Source organism: Cololabis saira, chromosome 9 (genome assembly GCF_033807715.1).
Source record: "Cololabis saira isolate AMF1-May2022 chromosome 9, fColSai1.1, whole genome shotgun sequence".
In the NCBI taxonomy this organism is placed as follows: Eukaryota; Metazoa; Chordata; class Actinopteri; order Beloniformes; family Belonidae; genus Cololabis; species Cololabis saira.
This window is the reverse complement of record NC_084595.1, coordinates 21747265-21773792: the sequence shown is the minus strand read 5'-3', so window position 1 is coordinate 21773792 and position 26528 is coordinate 21747265. Positions and strand designations below refer to the sequence as shown.

The following is a 26528-nucleotide window of genomic DNA, read 5'->3' as shown; positions in this document are numbered from 1 at the left end:
GAAAGACACCAGTAAGGAATTAAATCATGATGTTTTATACTACGTAAGTTTGCCATGTGCATGGAATATAGGTAGGATCATTAAAAAAGCAGTTTGGAATTTGAAATGCATGTATCATCTTTATATTTCCACAGTGACATAAACAATATGGGAATATGGTATCGGATGGGGAATGTTCCTCGGCATCAGTCATCTCAGGAAACCCCAAGCGAAATTCAAACTGACACCTCACTCACAGTAAGGTAACATCATAATATCTTTAACTTTGTAACTTATAGTTCAACTTTACTCCTTGCATGAGCATTGAGTTTTTGTTCTTGTAAGCCCCACAATAAAGATCCAAACAACCCATCACTGCTGGGTAATCTGTCAAAGGTTGTGGCTAGACAATAATGTATTGAGGATGGTCTGGCGAGGCTAACTAGACAGATGCCCTGAACAAGAACATGTGTTCAATGGGAGCTAAGCTCCAGCTATTTGAGGTATGCCCCATGTGGCAGAGGGAGGTCGCTCTCCTGACTTGGTGACAGGAAAGTTTTTCTGTGTATTCTAAGGGGATGAGATGTGGCCCCTAAAGCTACAGTAGCGACAGCTGCAGAGGAAGGGAGGAGAGCTGTTAGATCTTAGCCATGCTGGAATGTGTGCATCCCCTCCTCGGCTCATGCTTCACCGGCTTCCTCGACCTCAGGCCTCAGAATGAATGCAGAAAACCTTTGTACTGTGTCCAGATCAAACAGCTCAATTATTTATCAAAATGAAGAGCTGGGAATTTCTACAGCAAATTGTAAATAAACAATTGAGACTCCTTCGGTGTGGTGGTGCTGTAGAGAGGGAAGTTTGGCACAGGGCTGTGATGCCTTTGCCAGCTTGAAGTGCTGCAATACTGTGCTGGGCTGAGTAAAAGCCACTTAAAAGCCACACCAGACCTGAGGGATGGAGGCCAGCAGGCATATTCAAAACAGAGCTTCTGTTCACATGGTCATGCTGCGGAATGAGAACAATAACTGGACAGGTGTCGATTCATTCATTCATTTTTTTTTCCCATACCTGCTCCCTCCTTTTCAGGGCTGTGGGAGTTGGAGCATATAAAAGCTATTTTGAATTGAATTGAATTGAATTTAATTTAATTTAATTATCTTTATTTCGGTCTTGTTCACACTTTTTTACAAAACAAGATGAAAAGGTAAAATAAACATTTATTTTGCCGAAAAGGTGTAGGCTGAAGCCGTAGCTTATAGTGCCTACCCTTTTTATCTTAAGATCAGCTTAAATATGAGACATTAGCATTACTCCGTGGAAACAAACAATGCTTAAAAAAGACAAAAATAAATAAGACAAAATATAAAATTGAGAGAATGTTTTTGATAATATATTTTATAGTTATAGTGTTTTATATTTATTTACAATATTTTCTTTAAACATTTCCTTAAACTTGAAGATAGAACTGCACATTTTTAGGTTGTTGTCACAACTATTCCATATTTCTCTAGCCTTAATTGATGTACATCTCTTTTTAATATTAGTTCTTGCTGTCGTCATCTCAAACATGAGTTTCCCCCTCAGGTCATAGCGGGTTTCTTTTATTTGGAACAGGTCCTGAATGCAGTTTCTGCTGGGCTTTAAAGGCAAATAGAACAGTTTTCTGCTCTACTATATCATGGAATCTTAGAGTATTATATTTAATAAAGAGATTATTTGTTGGTTTATAATAGTCAGATCTATTAATTATCATTAAAGCTATTTTCTGTAATAGGAAAATAGGGTTTGTATTTGTTTTATAGGGGTTACCCCATACCTCCACACAATAAGTCATGTATGGAACTATGAGTGAGTTATACATCAAAAACTGTGCTCTTTGACAGAAAAAAATATTTGTTTTACTTAATATTGCTAGGGTTTTAGACATGTTTGATTTTACACTATTTATATGTGATTTCCAGCTAAGTTTATCATCAATTATTACCCCCAGGAACTTATTTTCGTATACTCTTTCTATTTCTATTTGATTTTTTTTTTCTAGTGCCAAAAATTATGAACTTAGTTTTAGTTAGGTTTAATGATAGCTTATTGATAACAAACCATGCCTTCACATTTTTCAGTTCTCCTTCCACCACATTCAGCAGCTGTTCCAAATTCTTCCCTGAACAATAAAGGTTTGTGTCGTCAGCAAGCAAGACATATTTTATTATTTTAGACACTTTACAAATATCATTTATATATAATATGAACAATTTAGGACCTAACACAGAGCCTTGTGGGACACCGCAGGTGACTCTTTCTAGTTCCGATTTCACATTATTTAATTCAACATATTGAAATCTATCAGCGAGATAACTCTTTATCCATGAATTGGAAATCCCTCTGACACCATATCTCTCTAGTTTATTTAATAAAAGTTTATGATCTATGGTATCAAATGCTTTCTTCAGGTCAATAAACACCCCACTGTATATTCCCCTTTCTCGATAGCAGTTGAAATTTCCTCTAGTAGTTCCATCACAGCCATTGAGGTGGACCTATTACCTCTGAACCCATATTGATGATTGCTCAGCAGATTGTGTTTATCTATGAATTTATCAAGTCTTTTGACAAACAATTTTTCTATTATTTTTGAGAATTGAGACAGTAATGAAATTGGTATGTAATTGTTTTTTTGTCCCTCATAAAATAATTGGGATAGTCTGCTTTGTCCTTACCTTTTCTAATTACACTATTTATTACCTTCCATGTCCCCTGTGTATTACTCCGATATTGTTCCAGTAATTTATAGTAATGCTCTTTCTTCTGAAATCTTATAATTTTTAATAGTTTATTTTTATATCTATTTTCGGTTTCTTTTGTTCTATGTTTTAAAAAGTTTTTATATAATAGATTTTTCTTTTTGCATGCATTTTCAATCCCCCTTGTTATCCAGGGGTTATTTTTGTTCTTGGGCTTTGCAGCTTGTTTTCTTAAGGGACAGTTCTTGTCATAAAGGTCAAGTAATGTGGCTAGGAAAGCATCATAGGCTTTGTTGGGGTCTTTGTTAACATAGACCTCCTGCCAGTCCTGCTCACTAAGGTCCACATTAAGGGCTGCAATGGTTTCCAGTGTTTTCAATCTGGAAAGGTTATAGATGTTTTGCTTGGGTTCTTTTTGGTTCTTGAAGAAATTATGTAAGATGGCAAAAACGGGAAGATGGTCACTTATATCATTCAACAGCAGTCCCCCTGTTATTTCATTATCAATTTTATTAGTAAATATATTATCTATCAAAGTAGCTGAGTCTATTGTAATTCTGGTTGGTTTTAGTATTATAGGAAAGAGGCTACTACTTGACAAACTATATTCACTTTTTTATTATTTATAGCTATTTTATTATAAGTACCAGGAGTTCTATATATGCAGCTGATCATTATATTTTTTAGCTTTTTCGTTAATAATATCAATTGTTAAATATTCTATAAGATTTAGTATTTTATTTGACATACTTTTGACCTTTTTACATTTTAAAGCAGTATTGACATATATCGCGACACCTCCTCCCTTTTTACTGTCTCTATTTGTTGTAAACATCTCATAGCCATCAAGATCCATATCATAGCCTTTGTTGTCATCAAGCCAAGTCTCTGAAACTGCTATAATGTTGAATTTCTTAAATTTCCCAAGATATTTTTTAATTTCTGTGAAGTTACTGTATAGGCTACTGCTGTTGAAATGCACCAGTGACATATACACTGGCTTGTTCACCTGCATGCTTGCTCTGTAGTTTTTGGGGTTAGTTAGTCGCGGTAGTTTAGCTTAGACTGTGATCGGATCTCGAGATTTGGGTCGATTGCTGCTTGTGTTTTGGTCGGCATTTATGGTTTTTGTTGCAGATTTCCAGTGCTTGACGTGTGCCTCCGTGTGTTCTGGCTTCCTGGATTGGCAGTGGATGTCACCCCAAAAAAGCATTCACTTCAGTTCGATACAAAAACATATCCATAAAAAAACAAAAACAGCACTGTCTTTCAATTACTGTCAGTGCCATCAAGGCCAAGGTCCTTAAAATAAAGATAAGAAGCCCAAAATAATGTCTAGGAACCCATTTGCGAGACCGGTCAAGAAGCAACGCGAAAATAAGCCCACTCCAAGCAGGGCGAGAATAATCCATGCAGAATATATAAAAAATCCAAGGAAAAAAATACTCCATACAGAAAACGAATGTATGCCATGAGCATCTTCTCTTTCGAGTGGTAAATCAAAAGAAAAAATAGATAGAAAAATTGAAAGGAAAAGGATCATATAGACTTAAGTGGAGATTCACCATATTAAACTCCAACCTTTAAAGGAGCATGAGGCAGGATTGAGGCAGGATTTATGAAAAAAAAAATGCGTATACGTTTTAAGTTTTCTAGTAATAATGTCAGATGAAGCGTTCCAAAACAAAAAGAATGAGCCCTCTACCGTATCTCTCCGTTGCCTTGAACAGGCTGTGTGCTGCAAAATGCGCTGCAATTCTGGGCCCGAATTTCCCGCGCTGGGCTGCGGATGTGACGTCACATGACGCTGCATGCACGTTCTCCCCGTTCTCCCGTTCCGGCTTCGCTGTTGGCTGCAGTACCCCCGACTGCCGTCATGGCGAAGGGTGGCGCTAGAGAGTCTAGTTTCTTAAAAGGAGCCTCATGCTCCTTTAAGTCACGGTATGAAGCAGGTTCCTTATTTGAACTGGGCTAGATCTTGCAGCTCTCTTACCGTGATCACCTTGGTTTCTTCGGGTGTAGCTCCTTTTGTCTTAATAAAAACTTTGCAGTTTCTTACCCACGTAGCTTGGATTTTTTTCTGTTTCCACAGCTAGCGGGCCTCTCGGGCGATCTCAGCGTTCTTCTTCGTCAGATGTCCGTTGATGTACACCGCGGTTCCCTTCAGCATCTTGGCCTGGCGTAGCAGCTCTATTTTGTGTTTTCTATTTGCAAAGCGTACGATTATAGCCAGTTTGGCTTTGCTGTCCTTCCTGGGGAGTGTATGGCAGGCCGCGATGCTATCCTTCTGGATGGTCATATTTTTCCCTTCAAAGAAGTTTATTATTTCGGTTTCCAGCGTCTCCTGCTCTTCTGACCGCAGCTCCTCGCCTTCTTTGGCTCCTGGGAGAGTAGCTGCTGTTCTTGCGTAGGATCGATGCTTTGTCTCCAGCCTGCTTATAATCAAATCCTCCATTCTGGAATATTGTTCCAATTCATCCACTCTTCGTTCCAGACCATTGATTGTTTTGTCCTTTTCTTTCAGCTGACTTTTTAGCTGCCTGACTTCACTCACGAGCTCCAGCAGCGTAACTGTTTAGCTACTGAGCTCATCTCTTCAGTCAGGTAGTTCAGAGATTTTTTTATTTCCTCCATATCGTCTTCAATTGTGCTCGTGACGGTAACTGGTTGACTTGATGCTTTCTTCGGTGGCATCTTGTCTTCTTATTTTCGTTGCTTTTTAATTTACTTTTTGTCAGTAGTTCGCTCCGTCCACGGCGGGTTTGATCTCCGAGAACAGCTGATCCGTCCAACAACTCTCTAAACAGCTATCACAGGATGTATGGACGGGTTCTGGACAACTCACTGATAAACCTTCAGTTCAAACAGGGACAAATGACACAAAGACCATGCCTGTTTACCTTCATTCCTATGATTAATTTGGAATCACCAATCCACCTAACAAGGATTCTTTTGAACTAGTACCGTGCGTGCGTGCGTGCGTGCGTGCGTGCGTGCGTGCGTGCGTGTGTGCCCCAGGCAGGATTTGAATTCCTCTCTTGCTGTGTGGTGTTAGTGCTAACCATCACATTACTAAACTGCTCCAGCTGTGGTTTAATGAGATGGCTATACGTTAGAAGTCAGTGGTCAATAGTCTTTGACGTGCTGAAGTTATGGTGAGAACCTGGGCCAACGTTCCCCTTCATATGTCTTGCCTGTAATCCTCAATATTTTTGAAGGCAACTTTTAGGTTTGTGAGGCTCAGAGGTTGGAATAAATTGCACCTTGAAGAAACTCACACCCCCTCCTGATGTCTGCTGAGATCACAGACTGCTGTTTTTGTATTAACATTAAGATTCATTCCACAGCCACAGAATCTTCTTTTGAGAGTATTTCCATCTGTAAAGCACTGACACATAAGGACAGGACTGTGGGCAATTTATACTGTTGGCAGCTCTTTGACTGTTTATTTCTGTGTAGTTACACACACTTCAGACAGCTAAACATATAGCTATAAATAGTTTTGTACTTTCTTTAAAGTCACAGATTAGATAGTTTGACACAGTGATTTATAAACAGATCTTCAATATTTACTGATTCCTCAAGTAAATGTAGCTCCACAGTGTGAATGTCTACATAATATCACATCACTTTGCTTTCTTCAATATCGGCATAAGAAACTTCTCTATCTTTAAAAACTTTACAGCCATTAGAGGGTTGTGCCTCTTAAATTTAAGTACTCTTCAGAGTCACTGGAAGAGATGTTTTAGATACAGCAAATGTGTAAAATTTTAATTAGCATTGTAATTTTGAAAGCACAGTAATTCCCCTCAAATGTTAAGTTGTCCCAGGCAAAGAGAGCCCGCAGTGCCGTGCACAGTTGTAAACAACGCATTTTTCAGCAGCACAGAGCAACTGTAGCATGCTATATCTTTATGACATGCACAAAGTTATTGCATGAAGACTAAGGTGTTACACTCAAACTGCTTGTATTTATTTTTTTGTTGGCTAAAAGAATAAGACAAAAGGGGCTACAGATCTTGAAAAGCTTCTTAAAAGCTTTACATTTCCTTTGATTTCTTTCCAAAATTAAAGTAGCAAAAGTCTTAGATATTTTTTTTTATTTTCTGGTGTAGGCAGCAATGTGGGTTAGTCATTGTTTCTGTATGTAATTATGAGCTGTCAGATGATGTTACACACCTACAGACTGAAACTGGAATTGTTGCGGTCTACTCTATATCTTTTTTGGTCTACTCTATATGTAGGAGGCTACTCAGTCCTGCTTTGTGGCATTAAGTTTCGGTCAGAACCATTAGCCTTTTGCAAAACGACTGCTAATAAATACAGTTGTGGAAAAAAAAAGGAGTTCAGTCTCATTTAATTCTAAGATTTTGTCTACAGTATAGTCCTTAGGTGAGACAGGGGCATATAGTGGCACTGTTCCCAACATTATCTGAGCATAGCACCTCCCAATGGTATCAGCGTTACACTAATAGAAAGAGGCAAGACTTGGATACATATTTTGTATACATCACATCTACATATCCTATTCCAGCTGAGAGCTGTAGTAGACAGTTAAATACAGTCTGTAGTAATGGTAGTTTTCCCCATCATTTGGTAAGGTTTCACAGAGTGAGGGGTAAGTTTTCACATTGAATACTAAAAAATAAAAACGCACTTACTGTCACGAGTAGGTAGATGAGGAACCAAACGCAAGAGAGACCAGGAGGCAGGAGTTCCAAAAATAGTGATTTATTAACAAAAAGCGCTGCTGAACAGGATCAAAAAACCAGAATATGAACGTGACAAATCGGACCAGAAACATGGTGAGGTGATAGTCGGCGCCAACATTGTCTCCATTTTCGCCTGAACTGAGCCTAAAGGCTCTTGGGCGCAGTAGAAGAACTCCCACGAAGCGAAAGTCTCTCCTGCTGGGTCCAGCTGGCTGGTCCGTTCTGTTTCACCCCTCCATGTTTCCCGTCTGGTTTTGTGCAATTTGGATTTTTGCAATCCTGCTCAGCAGCGCTTTGGGTTTTGTTTAAGTTAATAAAACACGTTTTTTTCCTGCCTCCTGTTCTCCTGCATCTGGGTCCTATCCACCGCACTCCTGACACTTACTTATTTGTGAATGTTAAATATTGATTTGTATTTCATAGTCGGAACCATGGGCACAATCTAAAAAACAAAAAATGGTCATTAAAAGAATAAAACAAAAAACAACTTCCTTCATGTAGTTATTTATCTTTGGTAACCATGAAGCCACCAGTATCATCTATGAAGTTACACTTCTGGCAAACATAAACTTCTTGGCCTTCATGGGCATCGTTCCCTTCTTATTGAACCTGCGTCCAGGTCTTTACATAAACCAGACAGAAGCACCATTTCTTGATCTGATACATAACATTTTGTTTTTTCATTTTGTTTGTGTTCATCACGTATCCAGATTTTACTTTATTTACTTTAGAAAGTACACCATCTTCTTTTCCATTATTTGAACCTATTTCAGTGGTTTGTCAGTAAGATTTGCTGTTTAGCACTTCTTTCTCTATTTGCAAGTTTTTTTGCTTTGTCTTCCTTTTTTCGAGGACCAGTCTTAGGCCGCGTTCAGACTGCAGGCAAATCTGATATATATCTGATTCCTTCTCATATCCGATTTTCAGGGCTGACTGTCCACACTGTTTTTAGCAAGTGTCCATATCGGATCTGGCTCTGTTCAGACTGGGCCACATCATTGACTGATCTGACGGGTTGGCATAGCAACGACGTCGTAGCGGAGGCGTCACCCAGCGCGTGTATTGTGTGAAGTCATGTATTTTTTTTATATATAAAAAAATCCCAAAATATCTGTACCGTTTCTGATTGGGTCGGCACTGCGCATCATTTTTAGACATAACAATGAACGCATACCGCAAAAGTTGTGTCTTGGCGGAGGGACCCGACGTCCCAGCAAAATGAGAAACAGAGAAAAGTGTTCAGAACAAAACCACCAGCAAACTAACAAACCAACCAACAAAGATCAGAGTTAACAAAACGAACCAGCAATGAATAACTGGCAGCCCCGCTCCATAACCTCTCCTCCTAGGAGGAGAGGGGCTGACGGGCTGCAGGTTCAGCTCACAGCGCGACTGAAGGCTGATTTATGGTTCCGCGTTACACCAACGCAGAGCCTACGGCGTAGGGTACGCGGCGACCCGCACTGTACGTGGAAATGCGGTCTTTTTTTCTGCTATTAAAACATTTTGTAATGTGAATTTGCAACACTTACAAATAATAGTTTTTGACGTGACATCAGAGATTGTACATCCTCTCTGTGAAAGGATGAGTAGCTCCACAACTGGAAATGGGCGGGTGGTTTGGAGCGTCTGGGACAGTCATATCCGATCTGAGTGTTTGGAGCTGTTCAGACTGAGACGCATTTGCCCAAATGCGATATGGATCGGATATGAAACTACCTCCCGGAGGTGGTTTTGATCTGGTTTGCAAAAATCGGATATCATGCGGTTTGGGACTGTTCAGACTTCAAAAGAGTCATCCAGTTTCAATCTGGATGGGCTAAAAATCGGATATTTGCCTGCAGTCTGAACGCGGCCTTAGAGTCAGACAGAAGAGGTAGAATCGTACCAACACTGATGTAGTGGTAAAAAGTAAAGTGTTACTAAATTAACAAATTGAACAGAAGGCGTGTATCTGATTGGATGTTAGGAAGGGTGGGGGCTGATGATAAACTCTAGCCTGGCAATACTAAGTAAGAGTGCAGTAATTTATGCATAAATCCTTTGCTGCCCTCGCAGTCATTTCTTTTGCTGCACTTTTCTCACTGTCACGAACACAATGTGAGGTGGTAAGTTTCCCTTAAAATTTTATTTTCCTACTGTTGATGGTGTTTTTTTTCTTCTTTCTCTCCCCTTTTCCTTTCATCCCTCCCGACCTGACTTTCCTTCCTCTCTTCAAAATATATATAATATATTCTTACTTAAAATCTTTTTTTTTTTCAGAAAGCTTGTAGTAGAGGAATGAACAGAACTTCCACATATGATGACAAGCCACAGTCCCCATACGAAGTACCAAAATGAAGTAACACTCAACTTTAGATTAACAGATGACATATTACCCCATCTTATCACATTGTAAAGAAAAACTCATTGAAAAAGGCAGAAGCACAGTGTACAAGAAAAATATGTTGAAAAAACCCAACAAAAAAACAATTATGTTCCTCAATGCTTAACTAAATAAAGTAGCAGCCAGTGCTGCTAATCAAGTGCAACTGATTAATTGATTAAGCGCAAGTATGACCATTGTGTGTATTAACACAATGTTAAGGAGAAAATACATCAGTAATGATTTTAGTGAAGCTTTCCATCAATCTGGGAAGGGTCATGAGGCCATTTCCGAACAATTCGGAGTCTATCCATATTCATTTTTCAGTCTCATTAAGATACATACAGAAATTTCAGAAGCCTCATTTTCTTCAACCAAAAACGATGAAATCCCAATAAATATATTCGGAAACATCTTCGTGTGGCAGTCTCGGTACAAACACACTATACAACTATGCCGTTCCATACCGGATCGGGCCAGCATATTATGGAAAATGTGTCTGCCAGTCTGTCATCGCATACACTAGAATACCAGTGGCACTAAATAATAATGAATAGTTATTGATATATAATTATTAATAATATAATTAACATAATAATTATTGAGCGCTGCACTGCCCTATGCACTGGCCTCCCACGACTTTGTTTCTCTCACCTACAGGATCCATTGTAAATTACACACAAATGATCAATTATGCAAATAAGCTATATTCATTAAGTAAAATACAATCAATGATGCCATTGTGCAACAACTACCATTATATTTTAAGTGTAAATATTAGCACTTGTTGTCCACAACAGTTTTGCATACTAACCAATCTAATCTACAAGAGGTTTTGTTAGTTCTGCCTCAGTTTTCATGCTTAGTTATTGTAATTTTGAAAGTTGTTGCCATCAGGGGAAAGTAATTGAAGTGCTTACCCTCGATTTTCCTCTTTGCTTGATAAGTTCCTTTCTTTGACTCTAGATGTGGTTTTTTTTTTGAAAGGGAAGGTTGTGGGTGTTAAGTAAGTAAGTAAGTAAGTAAGTAAGTAAGTAAGGCACGATTTTTGCCCAGAGCTTCTACCATAGTAGTTGTGGCATATCCATTTTGTAACCTCACTGTACTCTGTGGTCAAAAACTACACAATCTGACAGCTAGACTCTGAACCTAGATTTGACAACAGAACATGTGAGAAATGGGGCATAATCATGTGTAAAATAGGAATTGTTTATTTAAAAATTGATTTAGTAAGGAAAGAGTGAGGAGGTTCCAGCATTTGAGTAATGATTTACTCATAATACAATTGTGGGGGAAAAAGTCAACAAAGATGGACAAAGGAATATACAGGTAGTATTGTCTGTGCTACAGAGAGTACTGAAATTTTGGTATGGCACTCTGTATTTTCTCAAAGTATACAATGTCTCCCCCTTGCTCTATTGGGTTCCTTTCCCCACATTCAGTTCATTCCTTGCTCTCATTGGGTTGCAGCCCAAGCTGGGATTCCAACAGCTACAGATTTTTGTAATGTTAAGATATCTGTTGTCAGTCAAAAAAAGGCTCAGCGATATGTCTCTGAGTGTCTTTGATGGGTCTTGGAAATGTTCACAAATACCAATCAAGTGCTGATGGGCGAGTGCCAAATTCTCACCAATTTGTCCCGGGGCAGTTTGCAAGCTTGACCTAAATGTTCTGTCCATGTGGTACTCTCAACATGATTGATTTGTAAGGGAAATATGGCTTCAGCCAGCGAAGCTTCTTCATCAAATGAATGCTATATAATGATTTATATCACCTCCAGTGGGGCAAAGTGGAATAACGGCTTGACAAGCCGTTCCCACTCGTCAGAGTACTTTCAATGGGTCTGTCATCAATGCAGTGAATCTATGTGTTTAACATAGCATCAAAATAGTTGTTAATTTCATATACTTACATTCATTTAGTTTTGTTTTTAAATGATTTAAAGTATAATTCTTACATTAGCAGCATTTAGTTAAATCTGTGAGTGGTTCTGAGAGCGGTCACTCTAAATACAGATTTTTGCTATTATAGCCTTTTTTCCCAAACTTTGTGGGACTTTATTACATGTACATATTATCTAAATGATATGGGTCCTTTTATGATTGATGTGGATTATTAAAAATGGTATCCATTGTATTTTTTTGTGAAAAATGCAAAATTGTAACAGCTCACATTGATTATAATCGTGTTTTCCATATATTATGACAATACAATACTAACCGTTTCATGGTCAGTTGTGTTGTATGAAAGTCCCAGTAAAAAATACTTTTTGGTTAATAAATACATTTCTCTTTTTGTAGTGTAGTGCAATATTGATTCTCTGAAACTCTCAGGTAGAGAGGTCTTTTGAACTGTTTGATGTGCTAATACATTTTAACCTTTTGTATTAAATGTCTCTTTATCAAGTGTGTCAACAGCCTTTCAAACAGTTACAGTATTTCATTTTGATTCATAACTGCAGTTTGATGTCAACAACTTTAGCTTGTTCTCTGTCAAAACTGAGCGTATCAGCTACATCTTGACTTTATAATGTAAAAAACCTGCACCATCCGGTCAGCCTTTTAATGTATCCTGTAAAGTATCTCCCTCCTTCATACTCCTGGCCAGCACTGCCGTTTGTTCTCCTGATAAAACTGTCATTGCTGAGGCTGATATCTGACCTCTACAGTGACTGCTAGCATAAATTAGCCTTGTCCTAATATCGCAATTTCTTTTGCCTCACTCAGAATCAAGGTTTTTGACATTTCTCTTAGAATAATAGGCTATTGTACACATGGACACTTTTTAAATCAAACTATACAGTGATAAAAATGTCAAGACCAAGTGTCTTTTTCACTGCATAGCTGGGTTTTCTTGAAGTCTAGCTAGTCATCAGTGTCAGAATTGGCATTCATATCAATATATTTAGAAAAGTAAAGACTTCTACCTCTGACACTTCACACATTGCTGGAGCTCTGGAGTATTGTATCAGCTTACATTGTTCACTGTGGTAAGCCAAGACTTTCCACTCCACACAATCTGGAGAGAAAGAGACTGTCAATGTGCCACATGACAGATCTTCTGTCTTAAGTCTAGAAGAACAATTCTTCCCAGCTCGATCTCACTTATTACTGAATGTTCAAAAGTTGCCAAAAGTACTGGAGATCAAGTTAAAGGGATGCAGAGCAGTGCCGAAAATGATTGAACGATCAGCTGAGATCAGATGGGCATAGACTATTCTGTGACTTTCCGCCAAATTCAAAGAGATATTCTTTCTCAGCACCTGACACTGAGCTTAAAGGAGGATAATGATGGGTAAGAAAGCAGTTCACACAAAGCAGCACTCTTGGCACATAGAGGAAGGTGTGGAGATGTTGTCATGGGAAAGGCTGGATGTATGTCAAAACAACTGCTTCCTGCGCTCTATGTTGCAGCTCTGGCTTCTCAGTCAGTGATATTACTCTCATTCTCATCTTACCTCCTCTGACTATGGCTCGTCGCTCTCCACATTCTTTCACATTTTCTTTTTTCTCTTTCTTTATTCTATATGGAACAACAAAAGCAGATACCATACAAAGCAAATCTGTTGAACTGTAATCCATGTTATCAAGTAATCCCTTGTGTTGTAGTGTGCTATGCAGCACTAATATGATTTTAACTCTGGCAGATTTCATGGGAACCTAGTACACTTGATCCGTGCTGTAATTGCATAAATCTTTCAGGCCGTGTTCCCAGTTTTACTATAATTTGATGAGGAACTTCACTGTAATTGAATATTCAAATTAGGAATATTTGTCAATATGGCTCTCCTTGCCTGAAATGAGGATTAATTGTTTTCAAAACTCCAGTGACCGACATTATATGAGCACCAACACTGCTGTTGATTAGCAAGCACACTTGCCATGTTTTTGTTTTTAGAATTAGATGTCTAATTGATTTGCCATATGTTACCCTCTCCAATGTACCTAAAATTGTATTTAGAGATCAGCAATTTTGATTGAGACACTTGTGTTTTTAAAACAGATTGGAAATTCAGCGCTGGAGGCAGCCTTTAGAGAAGCACGGGCTTGTTGTGTGCTGAGTTTAAGGATTTCCACTATGACTTTTACCCAAAAAAGAAAAATCTGTGAAAATATGAAAAATGTTTATTTTAAGCTATGGACTTAATTTGCCTTTCACTTTCTTACAAGTAGAATGAAACCACATTATTTAATGTTTTGTATACATCCATTGTGTGGAGATACATTCCTTATTATTTCAGACATGCAACACATTACGAAAAAAGTTGGACCAAGTTAAAAGAGTTATGGAATACGGAAAAGATGTGGCCTTAAAGCAGCATCTGTTGATTAATGACACTTCTGATGCAGTGGCTTACAAAGGATCAGGGGTCATGGATGTCCAGCTTAGGCTTGCACTCTTTTCCTTTAACCCTGAAATGCAACCACTTTTTTTATCATTCAATAATCATATGCGCATCAAATGATGAAATGTCAGAAATCCTTTCAAATCTTTTTGGGAATATTGTTTGTGATGTTTAAATGAGTTTCTTCCACATACTTATTAACAAAATGGAGATCTTCCGCTTGTCTTTGCTCCTCAAAGACTCAGCCTTTTGTGGAAGCTTCTTTTGTATAGAATCATAATTACAATCATCTGCTTTTAATTGCTCTAATTTTTGGCCAACATTCTTTTTGAATGTGCCTTGGGCCTGAAATGGAGGAATTGATGAACATCCACGTACAATATCTTGGATTCATACTGTCTTCAATGAAATAAAAGTCAAATTATATCTATTATGCATTGCTGAATTGCTTTTCCACATTTTTCATGTTCTCAAGTTTGTGAGTTGTGGTTGTACATATATAAATATCCAGTTTTAACACGTCTTTCCCTGTTCTCTTTATTTGTTCTGATTGCTCAAATACCAGCACAAACATACTGCAGATTCCTTAAAAGATAATTTACTTCAACTTTATCTGGCCATGCAATGTTTTTGTGTTTTGAAAGATGTGCACCTTTTTTACTCAGCAGTTGAATCAACCTTTCCAATGTAAAAGAAGTCCACATTGATTATGGCAGTCGTTCACACAAGATTGATGCCAACCTTTTAAAAATTCACCATTGGCCTGGATTTAACATGGCCAAATGCTGATGTAAATGAGGCAGAGAAAAGTCAACCCTTTCATTGCAAATAAATCTGAGTTGGAGGCTTCAGCTCATAAATACCACAGCCTGTCACAAGCCTTGTTCTATTGCTGTTGATGTAAATTATTGCATTTATTTATCTCATCCAGAGAGATAAGTCTTTAAAAAGTAACAACTTGCATACAGAACATCCAAATCTAGATCATGACTTAAATTTGAGATATGTTTTATTTTACACCCCCTTCAAACATCGATTAATGTTTATCCATTATTAGATCATCAATAGAACATGATATACAAAACTTCACACTTCATTATTTTACGACATCACACTTCTTCATCCCTAAATTTATCTGGTCTTTGTTAAAATTTAGCACTGAATTCCGGCCACTGCATCCTCCTTGTTTTGTTATTAATCTTCAAGAACGAACTCTCATGCCTTTGACCTCCATTCCAAGTGATTCCCAGTTTCAGTTATACTGCCAAACTCAAGATCATTTATTTCATAATTCCATCCTGGAAATTACTTTTCCTAGCATGTTATGCTATGCAGTTCTCTTGAAGCTGTGATTTCTTTCCCCTGCTTGCTGTGGATTTATCGATCTGTAGGGGTGAGTCAGAGGGTGTAATTCATGATAGCTTGATTGATGAGGATTTCAATCTTATATGGTTTGTTAACTTCAACTACCACCAAAGTGCATTCTGTGCTGTTTTCTGTAATATAAGGCAATGAAAAGATTAAAAAAAAACAGACTTACCTTGAATATTGGAATCTCTCGGTTCCTCCATGAATTAACATGGTCCTGCTCCAAAGCCTTTTCAAAGGTCTGCTCCTGGGCAGCTGAGGCACCTCTCTGCATTCACTCTGTTAGTCTGGTGCTGTTTCACCTTCACAGTTAAATACTTTACAATTTTAAATACATTTAAAATATATATGTGTGTGTGTGTATTTTAAACGTGAATGGACATTGTTTTTATTTTTTCTCCTACCAAGCAGGAGAGCCATGAGCAGGCCAGACCATGAGCAACAGAGCAGTGGGAATTATACCATGACAGGTAAAAGATTCTACACAAATGGATGCATGATTAGAATCATTTATGTTGAAATAACAGTCAAATAAATGTAATGTAATTGTCAGTGGATTTAATATCATTACACAGAATGCATTACCTTATTGAATGGCAATAAGATAATGCATTACCTTCCAAAATGGCACTATCTTGTTAATTTGCAGTATTTACTTAAAGTCAGAGTTTGTTTTAATACTTTGTGTCACAATCCATGTTATCACAAATATCTTAATCTCCCCTGGATATAGAATGAATGGAAACCCCTCTGATACTTGAATACAAATGCTCAAGATCTAAATAATATCACTGATGAATACTGTACAGAGAGCTGTGTTCTCTCAGAGATTTGACTTCCCAGAGGAGCTTGGCATTAATGGCTGTCAAAGATGATCCATCACATAGCATACTTACATATGTACCTTGCATGCATTGGAAATTCCTCCCTCTTTGCCATGGAAAAACTCAACTCAGCAACAGGATGATGCCACATGACTGAAATGGAAAATGGTGAATTTGTTAGTATACAGAGTTTTTCCCTGACAGCTTTAGTGCCACAGAGTCAGAGTCGGCTGTTGACATAGAGTGTGTGAGCCACATGAGCTGAATGAGGCAGGCAGGTTTTTATTCAGCTGGAGAGAGACACCATGTGGTGAGGATTCCTCCTGCTGCTCCAGCAGAGGCACACCCAGGCTTTAGTCAAATACTGCAAATTTAATGCATATCTAAAATAAAACCACTCCTGGAATCATGTGTGCAGTGCATGATATTGAACTATATGATGTATCTTTTTCTAAATCTGGATTTTCGAGTATAAAAAAGATTAAAGGTTGTAAAAAAACAACAACATACTGATGCATAATTGCAAAATGACACAAGGATTTTTACTTGCCATGACTTTTTTAAAATGACAACCATTTTATAATGTAGTCAGGACACAGAACCCTGAAGGAGCAGACATTAACACACAGCTCAACAGTTTGTGGCATGTGGTGTGGAATTCGTCCACTGGGACGAGGCTTGAGTGACAGTGAAGAACATGCACATACTGTGCAGTGCACTGCCAGCAGTCATCATTTATCTGCAGAAAACTGTCCTCTGCAGGTGCACAGACTCTCACTTTCTCCCATCATAAACTGGTGTGATTCAAAAAAAAAAATAAAAGAGAATAATGAAGTGAGCAGGAAATGTATCTTTCTTTATTATTTAAGACTGTGTACTCATTAGCCTTACAGCATCACACTGTGAATATGAGAGAACACAACTTCCATTCATTAACACTGTGATACACTGCAGACCAAGTGTGAGGTCATAGCCGACAGCCTAATTGTGTTAATTCCTACCTTGATGGTAGCGGTGGTGTGTGTGTATATGCACATTGGTACTTTCACATGCACGAGTGTGTGTGGGGTGACAGCTGGCCAGGTTCGAGTTGGTCTAAAACCATGTGCGCTCTGTCAGGGCTGTACAGGCGCCTTCTTTAGGATTGATGAATTGCCTGCTTTCTTGATTAAACCCTCCGTCATTTACCAACAAAACAAAAACTCTGGAAAAAAAAGATGAGTTGAGGGGAGGAGAGGTAACATGTCTGGGAAATCTGTCATCTGCAGTCACATCATGTACAGATGTGATGTGCAGAAGCTTTGACATTTATTACCAGAATATTAAAAACTAATTCACATTTATTTTGCAGCCCTCAGTCACTTGACAATTCAGGCTCATTTGAAAGGTTATCAAGTTTTTATAGCATCTCCAACCTTTTGCTTTTCTTCGCTGGGATCACTTTGATCCGTGCCAAGTCCTTTTTGCCAATTAGGTCTGTTATTCATATATCGACAATAAATCTGTATATTTTAAAAGCAATCGTATGTGCACTCAGAAAAGTTGTCATGAAAACTATTGGAGTGCGTTTGATGAAAAAAACTGAAAAGTAAACTTGATTTAAAGATGGTTCACGCTCAGAAATTAAAGTATGAACTTTTTGTTGCATTGCAGACTTTCTTTATTATCAACAGAACAACATATTGTATTCAGCATGCATCCACCTGATAAAAAAGGTAAATTTAATAAAAAGTAATACATTTGCATATCTATAGCATTAATCGAAAATAAATCCTGACATTGGCCCTGATCTAACATAATATGGAGAGCAATTATTTCCCTATCCATTAGAGGAACTTCAATTAACAGACACTAGACAGTTCATCCTTCAGAGGACAGGGAGAATAAAAAATAGGAGGCTCAAAATTAACTCGGGTTTGCAAAATATCTTGGCAGGATGACAGTGATTTTTGATTTTCAAGAAACAATATTAGAATTCTTATTAAACTATGTGCATCTGCTTTTAATTTGCGACAAATAATTGGAAAATGCAATGGAGCTTTCCAATTAAAGCCCCACTTTATACTGTTTAATAATACCCTCATAATATTATAGCTTATGAAATGACAGGTGAGTTGGTGTATGAATAAAACATAGAGCCCCATAATAAGACAGTAAAAAAAAGAAAAGAAAAAAAAACCGAGACAGTTGTTGGGGGGCTTTTAAATGCTCGACATAATTTGCATATATTAATCTCCTTTTTTCAGCCTTATCAACTATTCCTCTGTATTTGAAGTTAAAATAGTCGTGACAGGCAGGGGTATGCTTCGTTTTTCCAAGGATTTATTACTTGTATAATTCTGGATCTTTAATAAGCCAATATGACTGATCCTCTGAGTTCTGTGGAATTTGGTTAATTGTTCCAGATGGTGCTCACTGATTATGCAAAATTACTTTCTTTCTCCTCTTTTTTCCCCCCAACTACACCATTTCTTGATTGACTAACATGGAGAAAAAAGATTATTTTTGGCACAGCACTTTCATTAAGAGGCTTCTCATCAGGTTTCAAACAAAAGTTCCATCTTATCTCCCCATGTAGTTGTGGGCAAGGCTGTGCAGAGGCAGATCAGCCGACTCTTATCTCCAACCATGATGGATGTCAGCTGCTTCTGCACCACTGGGTTATATTTTAGAATAACACAATTCTTTAGGCTGAGGGATTAAAAAAACACAACCTTTAGATAGTGACACAAAAATGTTATAGTACATGTTCTTCTCTTCTTACTCCTTTCTCCCCTCTTTCTCTCTTAGAGATTGATGAAATGACTAAGCAGCTTGTTTTGTCCTCCTTTTTCAGTGTGGGCTCCATCCACAACTCACTAACATTCTGTTTTGCATCAGCTAAACTGAGCTGAATGAATCATTTATGGAAGTGTTATGGGGGGAGGTATGGGCAGATTTACTGCTGCACTTTTACTTTAGATGGAATGGGATTTCTATGAAACCAATCTTGATGTTTGAAGTTATGCCAAAGCTTGCATCAGGACATGAAAGGAATGCTCTTAAAACCCACGTTTTGCTTCTTAATTTCTCTGGTCAGCAAAAGGCAAAACAGAGGAAGAGTGCTGGAGTGAGAGAATAGTATTTACACATAGTTTATAATCACACACAAATACTGTACACGTGCTAAAGAAACTCCCAGCAACAAATGAAATAAAATAGTTCAGAATTCCTTAATGATGATTTTCTGGCTTATAAATTATGATGTAGCAGAATAGTTTCAACATTTTGTGGGGTTATATTGCTAAGCTGAAGTACATTGCTCAAAATCCTCACTAACATGCTGTAAACAAAATGCAATGCTAACACAGCTTTGAAAAGAATGCCAGACGTAAACAGGCAGTCCAGTCTCACCCCTGTATGTACAGTATTATAGCCACATTTGTCAAGACCAGAAAACTGTAAGGTGCCAAAACATTTTTTTACTGTTGTAAAAAGCAGCATTCAAGCATTTTTATTTGTTAAACCAACCAATCCTGATTAACTGGGAAGAACATTGGTTCAAATGGGACTTCAGTTCAGGCCTGGTGCAATGACGCAGCTGGCCATCCCCTTCTCCCACTGTTAAAAGAAAACATTAGTTTTACAATATGTTTGTGTGCTGCAAAATGTAAGCATGTAACAAATTTAGTTTTTGACTGTTGTCATTTTACTATGTTTGAAATTTAATTGTGAAACAGTTAAAAAAATGTATCTAGTTCATGTTTGTAACAGTATGCACTTTACAGGAAGTTTTATAGACATCATGATATAAGCATATTTCCAAATGCTTTCTGTGAGATCCATTCAAATGTGACCAAAGTCAATTGGATTGAAACAGAGCTTGAAATAGAGCCGATGCCTTTTAGTCAATTCATATGTCAGATATCCTATTGGACCATACAGGTTTAGTAGCAATTCCTGTGTGATGGCACCATTAGGTTTTTTTTTAAGTTTCAATCCTGTATAAATCCTAATGGAATTTTTTTTGAATGGAGCCTTGAGGCCCTCAGACATGTTTGGATCTTTATCACTCTTAAATAAGGGACTTTAAATGGCTGTGCATTCACAGGCCAGACTGGACTGTGGAATCTCATCCCTCATTGCTTTCTATCCATCCCTGAGATAGAAGCAGTGCTTCATTAGTTTCAGTGTCCAGACGTGGACAGCCCCAATGGATGGGCCTGTCATGGCTCCCTCATTTGCCTCATGTACAGCAGGGTTTGTTATCACACAACTAATTAGAACTTGATAAAAAATATTTCACAAAAATCCAGTCATTAAATATAGTTTAAGGAGATTTATAGTCAAATATGCCTTAAAGATCTTTTAATGGCTCTGCTGACTTGTTAAGTTTGTAATTAATGAACTTCTAATACATATTGCGGTGTGATTTAGAAAGCACAATGAGATTCTGGGAGTGAGGTCGTTTGGAAAAGGGTCTGGGGCTCCCAAAAGCTATATTTAGTAGCTCTGCTCCAACTGGTTTGCTTAGAACCATGAAGTCACTTGAGAAAGTTCAAACACATCATTGTTTTTACCGTTTTTATGGTATGGCACAGGAAATAGAGCATGAGTATAAAACAGTTGAGGAAGTAATGACCATCTATTGGAGCGCTGGACTTTTAAAGTGCAAATTATTATAGTTTTATTTCACTAATAGAATATACTTATTTTTAAAGTCCACTTATTCAGACATTTCCACTAATAAGCAAATGCATATGTATTAAACTACAAATGCTTTATACTAATAACAGTCTCCTTTTTCATCAGCAGTATAATAGTATCCTTATTAGCATAAATAATGACAAATGGCAGTGCAGCATTGGTGGATTGGTTCTAGGGGATGATAAATTGGTGGATGCCCAGGTTAGTGCCTGCCAAGGAGGCCTCTTTGGCTGTCATCTCTCCTGCTTCTGCTCTGGCACAGTTCATTACTCACCGTGTGAGATGCCACTTTACATTGCCCGGTACAGTGAGCATGGAGAACTTAATAATGCCACCCACAACCACATAGGGCCTACTGCTTTACCCACAGTCCAGAGGGCAAGTAGCTCAGCAAGAGACTCTGGGTTGAGGGAAGCGGGACTGCCTGGGAATCATATCCTGCAGCTGCACTAATCAAAACAGATCACATGTCAGTCACTACTTCAGGGGAGCTGGGGCCATATGACCCAGTCTCCAATGCTGCTGAGTGTTTCTTGTTAGGATTTCTGGGGCTCACCACATCCCTCGCATCATTACGGGTTAGTTTGCCCACAGAACCGCTAATTAAGAGGGGATTTGTGTAATTGTGCCTTCTGCTGTGTCCCATCCGGCACATGCAATTTACTGTCAGCCCTCTGCCAGCTTTTACACTTGTCCAGAGAGGCGTACCCCATTTATACACACATTCTGCTGCACATTTACCAGCAGCCACAGCTGGGGATCAATGCTGTGGCAGTGGCTTAAAATAGCCTCTGTTGCTGATTAAATTTTGATTGTCTATTTAATTTCAAGAGAACTTTCAGTAGTCAGCTAGCCAAAAGGGTTGTCCCATTATTCTTCCAGTGCTTACAGCGTTAAAAAAAACTGACATAGTTTCTACATTTACACCAAATGTTCGAACAATTCTGATAATTCACATTCAACAGCCAGTTCTGCATATAGATTCAGCTTGTCCCATTGTGGTATGTGGCTGTGTTTGTGGCCATCTCACAGTGCTTGTTTGTAGCTCTGTCCTCTTTCTGGAACACCTGTCGTACAGGTCCTGGCTGGGACCGTCTTCTGGCTCAAGCCCAGGATCACATTTCAGGTGCTGCTTGTCACAAATGAAAAAGGAAGTGGGTAATTCTACATAAGCTTGCTATTTAGCATTCCTTGCTTTAAACAGTGATGAATTTGGCAATGAGAGATAATGTCTGCGGCATCCAGGTTTATTATTTACTTACACAGTATGTCCATGTTGCATTTTGCTCCACTTCAAATTTAAGTGTAAATACAATTTAATGTACAATTGCCCTGAGATATATGCCAGGAGAGTACAGATTTTTTGTACATTTCAAATGTGAAATTACATAGCTTATTATTATTGTTTTTCTTCTTTTACCTTCCACAGTTTTGTTATGTCTAAACCTGAAACACGTAGCAGCGCCAGAGTATAGAACGTAAATACAAATAGATTAATGCTCTAGATTTCTTTGCGTAATACTTTGTTATTCAGTCTTTATGAACGCTTGTATTTACAAACCTTGTAAACTTATTTACATTTTCGAACATTCAGATGAAATAAAAATTAATATTTTAGCATAAAATAACTGATTTGCTGTCAGGAGATTGCAACAGAGGGTTCCACAAACTTCAGCGACTCTGAGGAAATAAACTGCACACAGTCAGCAGAGACATACACAAATAGATTATCAGAAACCCTCAACATCATTTCATACATAATCTCTTTTAGTATCAATTCTTTAAAGAATGTTAATTGACTTCTCAGTAAACATTGAATAATTTAAAAGTTACTCATCCACATTTGCAAGTGGGATTTTTAATGTATTGAACGTTTTTTTTTTTCCTTTTTCACTTGCCTGTCTAGAGGGTTTGGATAAAACAGATACAAGAAAAAGAATGAGTTTAACAGAGCCATAGTCATTAAAAGAATCTGAAAATAGCAACACACTATCATCTGTTCTCATAGCACGGGTCAGGAGCACTGACACCTCCAAAATTCCTCCTGTCAGGGTAGGGGGCCATTTGTATTCTCTCTCATTAGGCAATTTGACTAATGACCTGCCGCGGCTGCAGAGCTACTGAGGGACCCAGAGCCTCGTGTCCTCTCTCTTGCAGCAGCCTGAACACACACCCTCTATTGGAATGGCACAGATGGCATGCCCGGGCGACAAAATAAACTACAATATGTCTCCGAGATGCTGTCAGGCCTGGGCACTATTTCTCATGTCAGACTGGGGCTTAGGGCTGTGAGTGGGCATGGGGGTCCTCCTCCAGCTCTGTACTCATCTACTCACCATTATCTGCATTGGTGACAGAGAGAGGGGTCTGTAACTAGAACAGTAATTCCAGGGTCTGCAAGAAGAATCTGCCTCCATATGAGAGTCACACATGGAAAGCATTCCAGCGTCTGGGCTATTGCACCTGGAGAAAAGGCAACGTATATTTGTGTGGAATTGTAAATCAGTAGCTCTCCCGGTAAAGCATTCAGTTCACCTTTTTTATTGTTACTGTTATTTTATGGTACAAAACAATAGAATCAAATGAAAAAAAAAAAAATTAATAGATGTTAGTATGCACTTGCATATTACTGGCCTGACTCTGATTTCCTCACTTAATTCAAGAGTCAGACAGATTCACCTCAGTAATCATACCAGACAGAGATCAATGCATTTCTGCTGGATTAGTGAAGTGTAAAATAAAAGTTCATCAACATTCCTAAAGTGCTACTCTTGAGTTGTGGTTCAGGTAATATGGGGTATGCTCGATCACCCACGCATATTTTTCCATCAGTCAGTGTCAGAGCACAACTCGATGTGGGGTGTGTGTGTGTGTGTGTGTGTGTGTGTGTGTGTGTGTGTGTGTGTGTGTGTGTGTGTGTGTGTGTGTGTGTGTGTGTGTGTGTGTGCGTGTGTGCGTGTGTGCGTGTGTGTGTCTTGGCACTTGTGCTCTGCATAGCCATGTCTGTTGGTGCCCTGGAAATGCAATGTATTGTTTTGCTGAAGTCCTGGGTGACAGTGCATCCAACAATGGAAGAGTGAGGGATTAGTGCTCAGCCCAGCGTGCGAGGAGGCCCTTCCCGCCCTGAAACAGCCATTCATCTGTGCCCAGGGGCTGGAGATGACAATGCAGCCATTGCTCATCGCACCTGACGGAGCCATTAATAAGGCAATGATCCACGCGGGGCCTGTGCTGACTTCGTTCTTTACACTACAATCACTCAAGCCACAGGGTCCTCCTTACTTAACACTACCTCTGCACTCACAGCCATCATCATCACCATCATCATCATAACCACTGTACCTGAAGTCCTGCCAGATGTTTCTGTACTGACTGCACTTGCATACTCTAAATGTCAAATAACAATTCCTCCCACTGCAATAGACGCATGAGTTAATGGAGTGTAGCCTGGCCATTTCAGTGACTGGAACATGTTTCATGCTGGGATTCCTGGTCAGAAGATTGGATTTACATTATTTTTGCCCTTTTGCACCTTCAGATTACTCTGTGGTACAGCATCCATTCCTTACCACCAACCCATCTTCTGTGCCTCTCCATTTGTCTGGATGTAAGATAGCCTCGTAGTATAGATGGTAGAGGAATACAAAGTGAGATCTGGTTTTAAATGTAATCCTTGAGCAATAAAGAAACTCTCTGGCCTTCAGCTCTGTGCATCCATCTGTCCATGCCATGCAGATCCATCAGCAGCCACAATCTCTGCGTCCCACTGCTGGCTATTGATTTAAATGTATTCTTCCTTCCTGTTCCTCGCTGGTGCTTTCTACAATAGTACATGTTTACTCATTTGAGGTCATTTTTAGTTATGAACAACCTGTCAATCCATTCTCCTTAACTGGCTTCCCGGAAAAATAAATAAATGAATGAAATTTACATTAGTAAATTAAATTAAATTATTAAAATTACAGCTCTTGTAGAGAGACCATGTTGTTGCTTTAACCCCCCCCCCCATCCATCCATACTGTATTTCATCATGCCAAGGCCATGCTCTCAGTAATGGCAGTATCTTCACTGTTGGATGGGTCACTTAAAATGGGACATTTGCAGGCCTGAGTTAAATATTGATTCAAATAATTAAATCATTTATTTATATTATAGATATTTATTTATATTATGGATATTTATATCCTTACCTTTTTAGTGTTAATAAGCAAAAACTCAACCGTTGAATATGGTAAACATTTAATCCGCCATCTGTGTCAACTTGAGCGTCAAAGCATTTTGGTATTAACATTAGCATTTAGCTCAAAGCACCTCAGAGTACAGCCTTAAAAAGCAGCATGGCTGATCTTTCGAAAACATGAAACCAATAAAGCTCTAGCTGGCTCCTCTGGGTGAGGGTCATGCTTTGATAACAAAGATGATATTGTATTAAACTTGTACAGAAACTGCCTGAGTATGGATATATGTACTTACCAAGAAAGAAAAGCAAATCACATAAGTGTCAGAGTGGGGGAAATTGTTATAATTTCACATGTTTCAATATTACCGTGAGCAGGAAAGGCCAAAAGGAGCGTCACCTCACAAACTGTGACTCATGAGCAGCGTTGGCTTGCATTTATGAGTCCCTTTCCCTGTGCCAGGGGTCTGACGGACGGTGGGTTAAAGAGCAGCAGTTGGAAACTTGCCCTCTTGATATTTGGACCTCTGGTTGAAGCCAGCGCCAACAAGTTTTGCGCCTCCAGAATTGGGAGTTTTATAATGAAGCCGAGCAGCTGCAGTTTTCCCTTCACGCGAGGCTTTGTGTCTCTTGTCACCCTGTGTTAATTTGGGCCCTAATGTATTTTATAAACAAAGGGCTGCTCTTTAGCCTGACAGTCGTGACACCTTGATTCCAGTGCAGGATGCATGCAGGACGGGGTTACACCATTAATAATCAACTGGCAGCCATCACACCATTTTAACCACGATCATTATGATAAAGGGCATACACTTAATTACAGGCCTGCTTAATTATAGCTCTGTTGAAGCTCGTTTGTTTGGTCAAATGCTAATTATACCACCACGCTCCTGGCAAGTCCTCATTTCAATCCACTTTTTCCCGGCTGAACAGTGTGGCTTATTTTCATGCAAATTTGATATCTGGTGAATGTTTTGTCTCCCTTCTTTACGCTTTTCAGTGCCGAGTGTGAGTGTGTCTTTGTTTCAGGGGTGAACATCTCTCAGACAAGACGGAATCGGGAATAATCAAGAGTAATTAAACTAGAATAGCGCTAGGAAAGGGCTGGGTTTGGAGGAGAGAGTGGAGGTGCTCAAATACAGCAGAGAATAAAAAAGCCTTTCATCTCTTTTAGTAGACGGAAGGAGGGGAGGTGTTAGGGTGGCTGGGGATGTTGATAGCTTTGCTGTTTTATAATCCCACATTTAATCACGTGGAAATAGTCAGGATCAAGAATATGGAATAGCACATATTGGGCTTTTTTAAATGTTGGTTGCATATAAAATCAAAAC

At 38.7% G+C, this 26528-nt stretch overlaps 1 protein-coding gene across 2 annotated transcripts in view; it reads left to right on the top strand.

Annotated features, from left to right (window-relative positions):
* Positions 1-26528, top strand: part of mvb12bb (multivesicular body subunit 12Bb) — a 46948-nt gene that overhangs the window by 14487 nt on the left and 5933 nt on the right. For both annotated transcript variants that reach the window (XM_061729912.1, XM_061729913.1), the window contains exons 6-7: positions 135-242; positions 15919-15980. In XM_061729912.1, coding sequence (XP_061585896.1) covers positions 135-242; positions 15919-15980 — 170 coding nt within the window. The remainder of the gene's footprint in view (positions 1-134; positions 243-15918; positions 15981-26528) is intronic.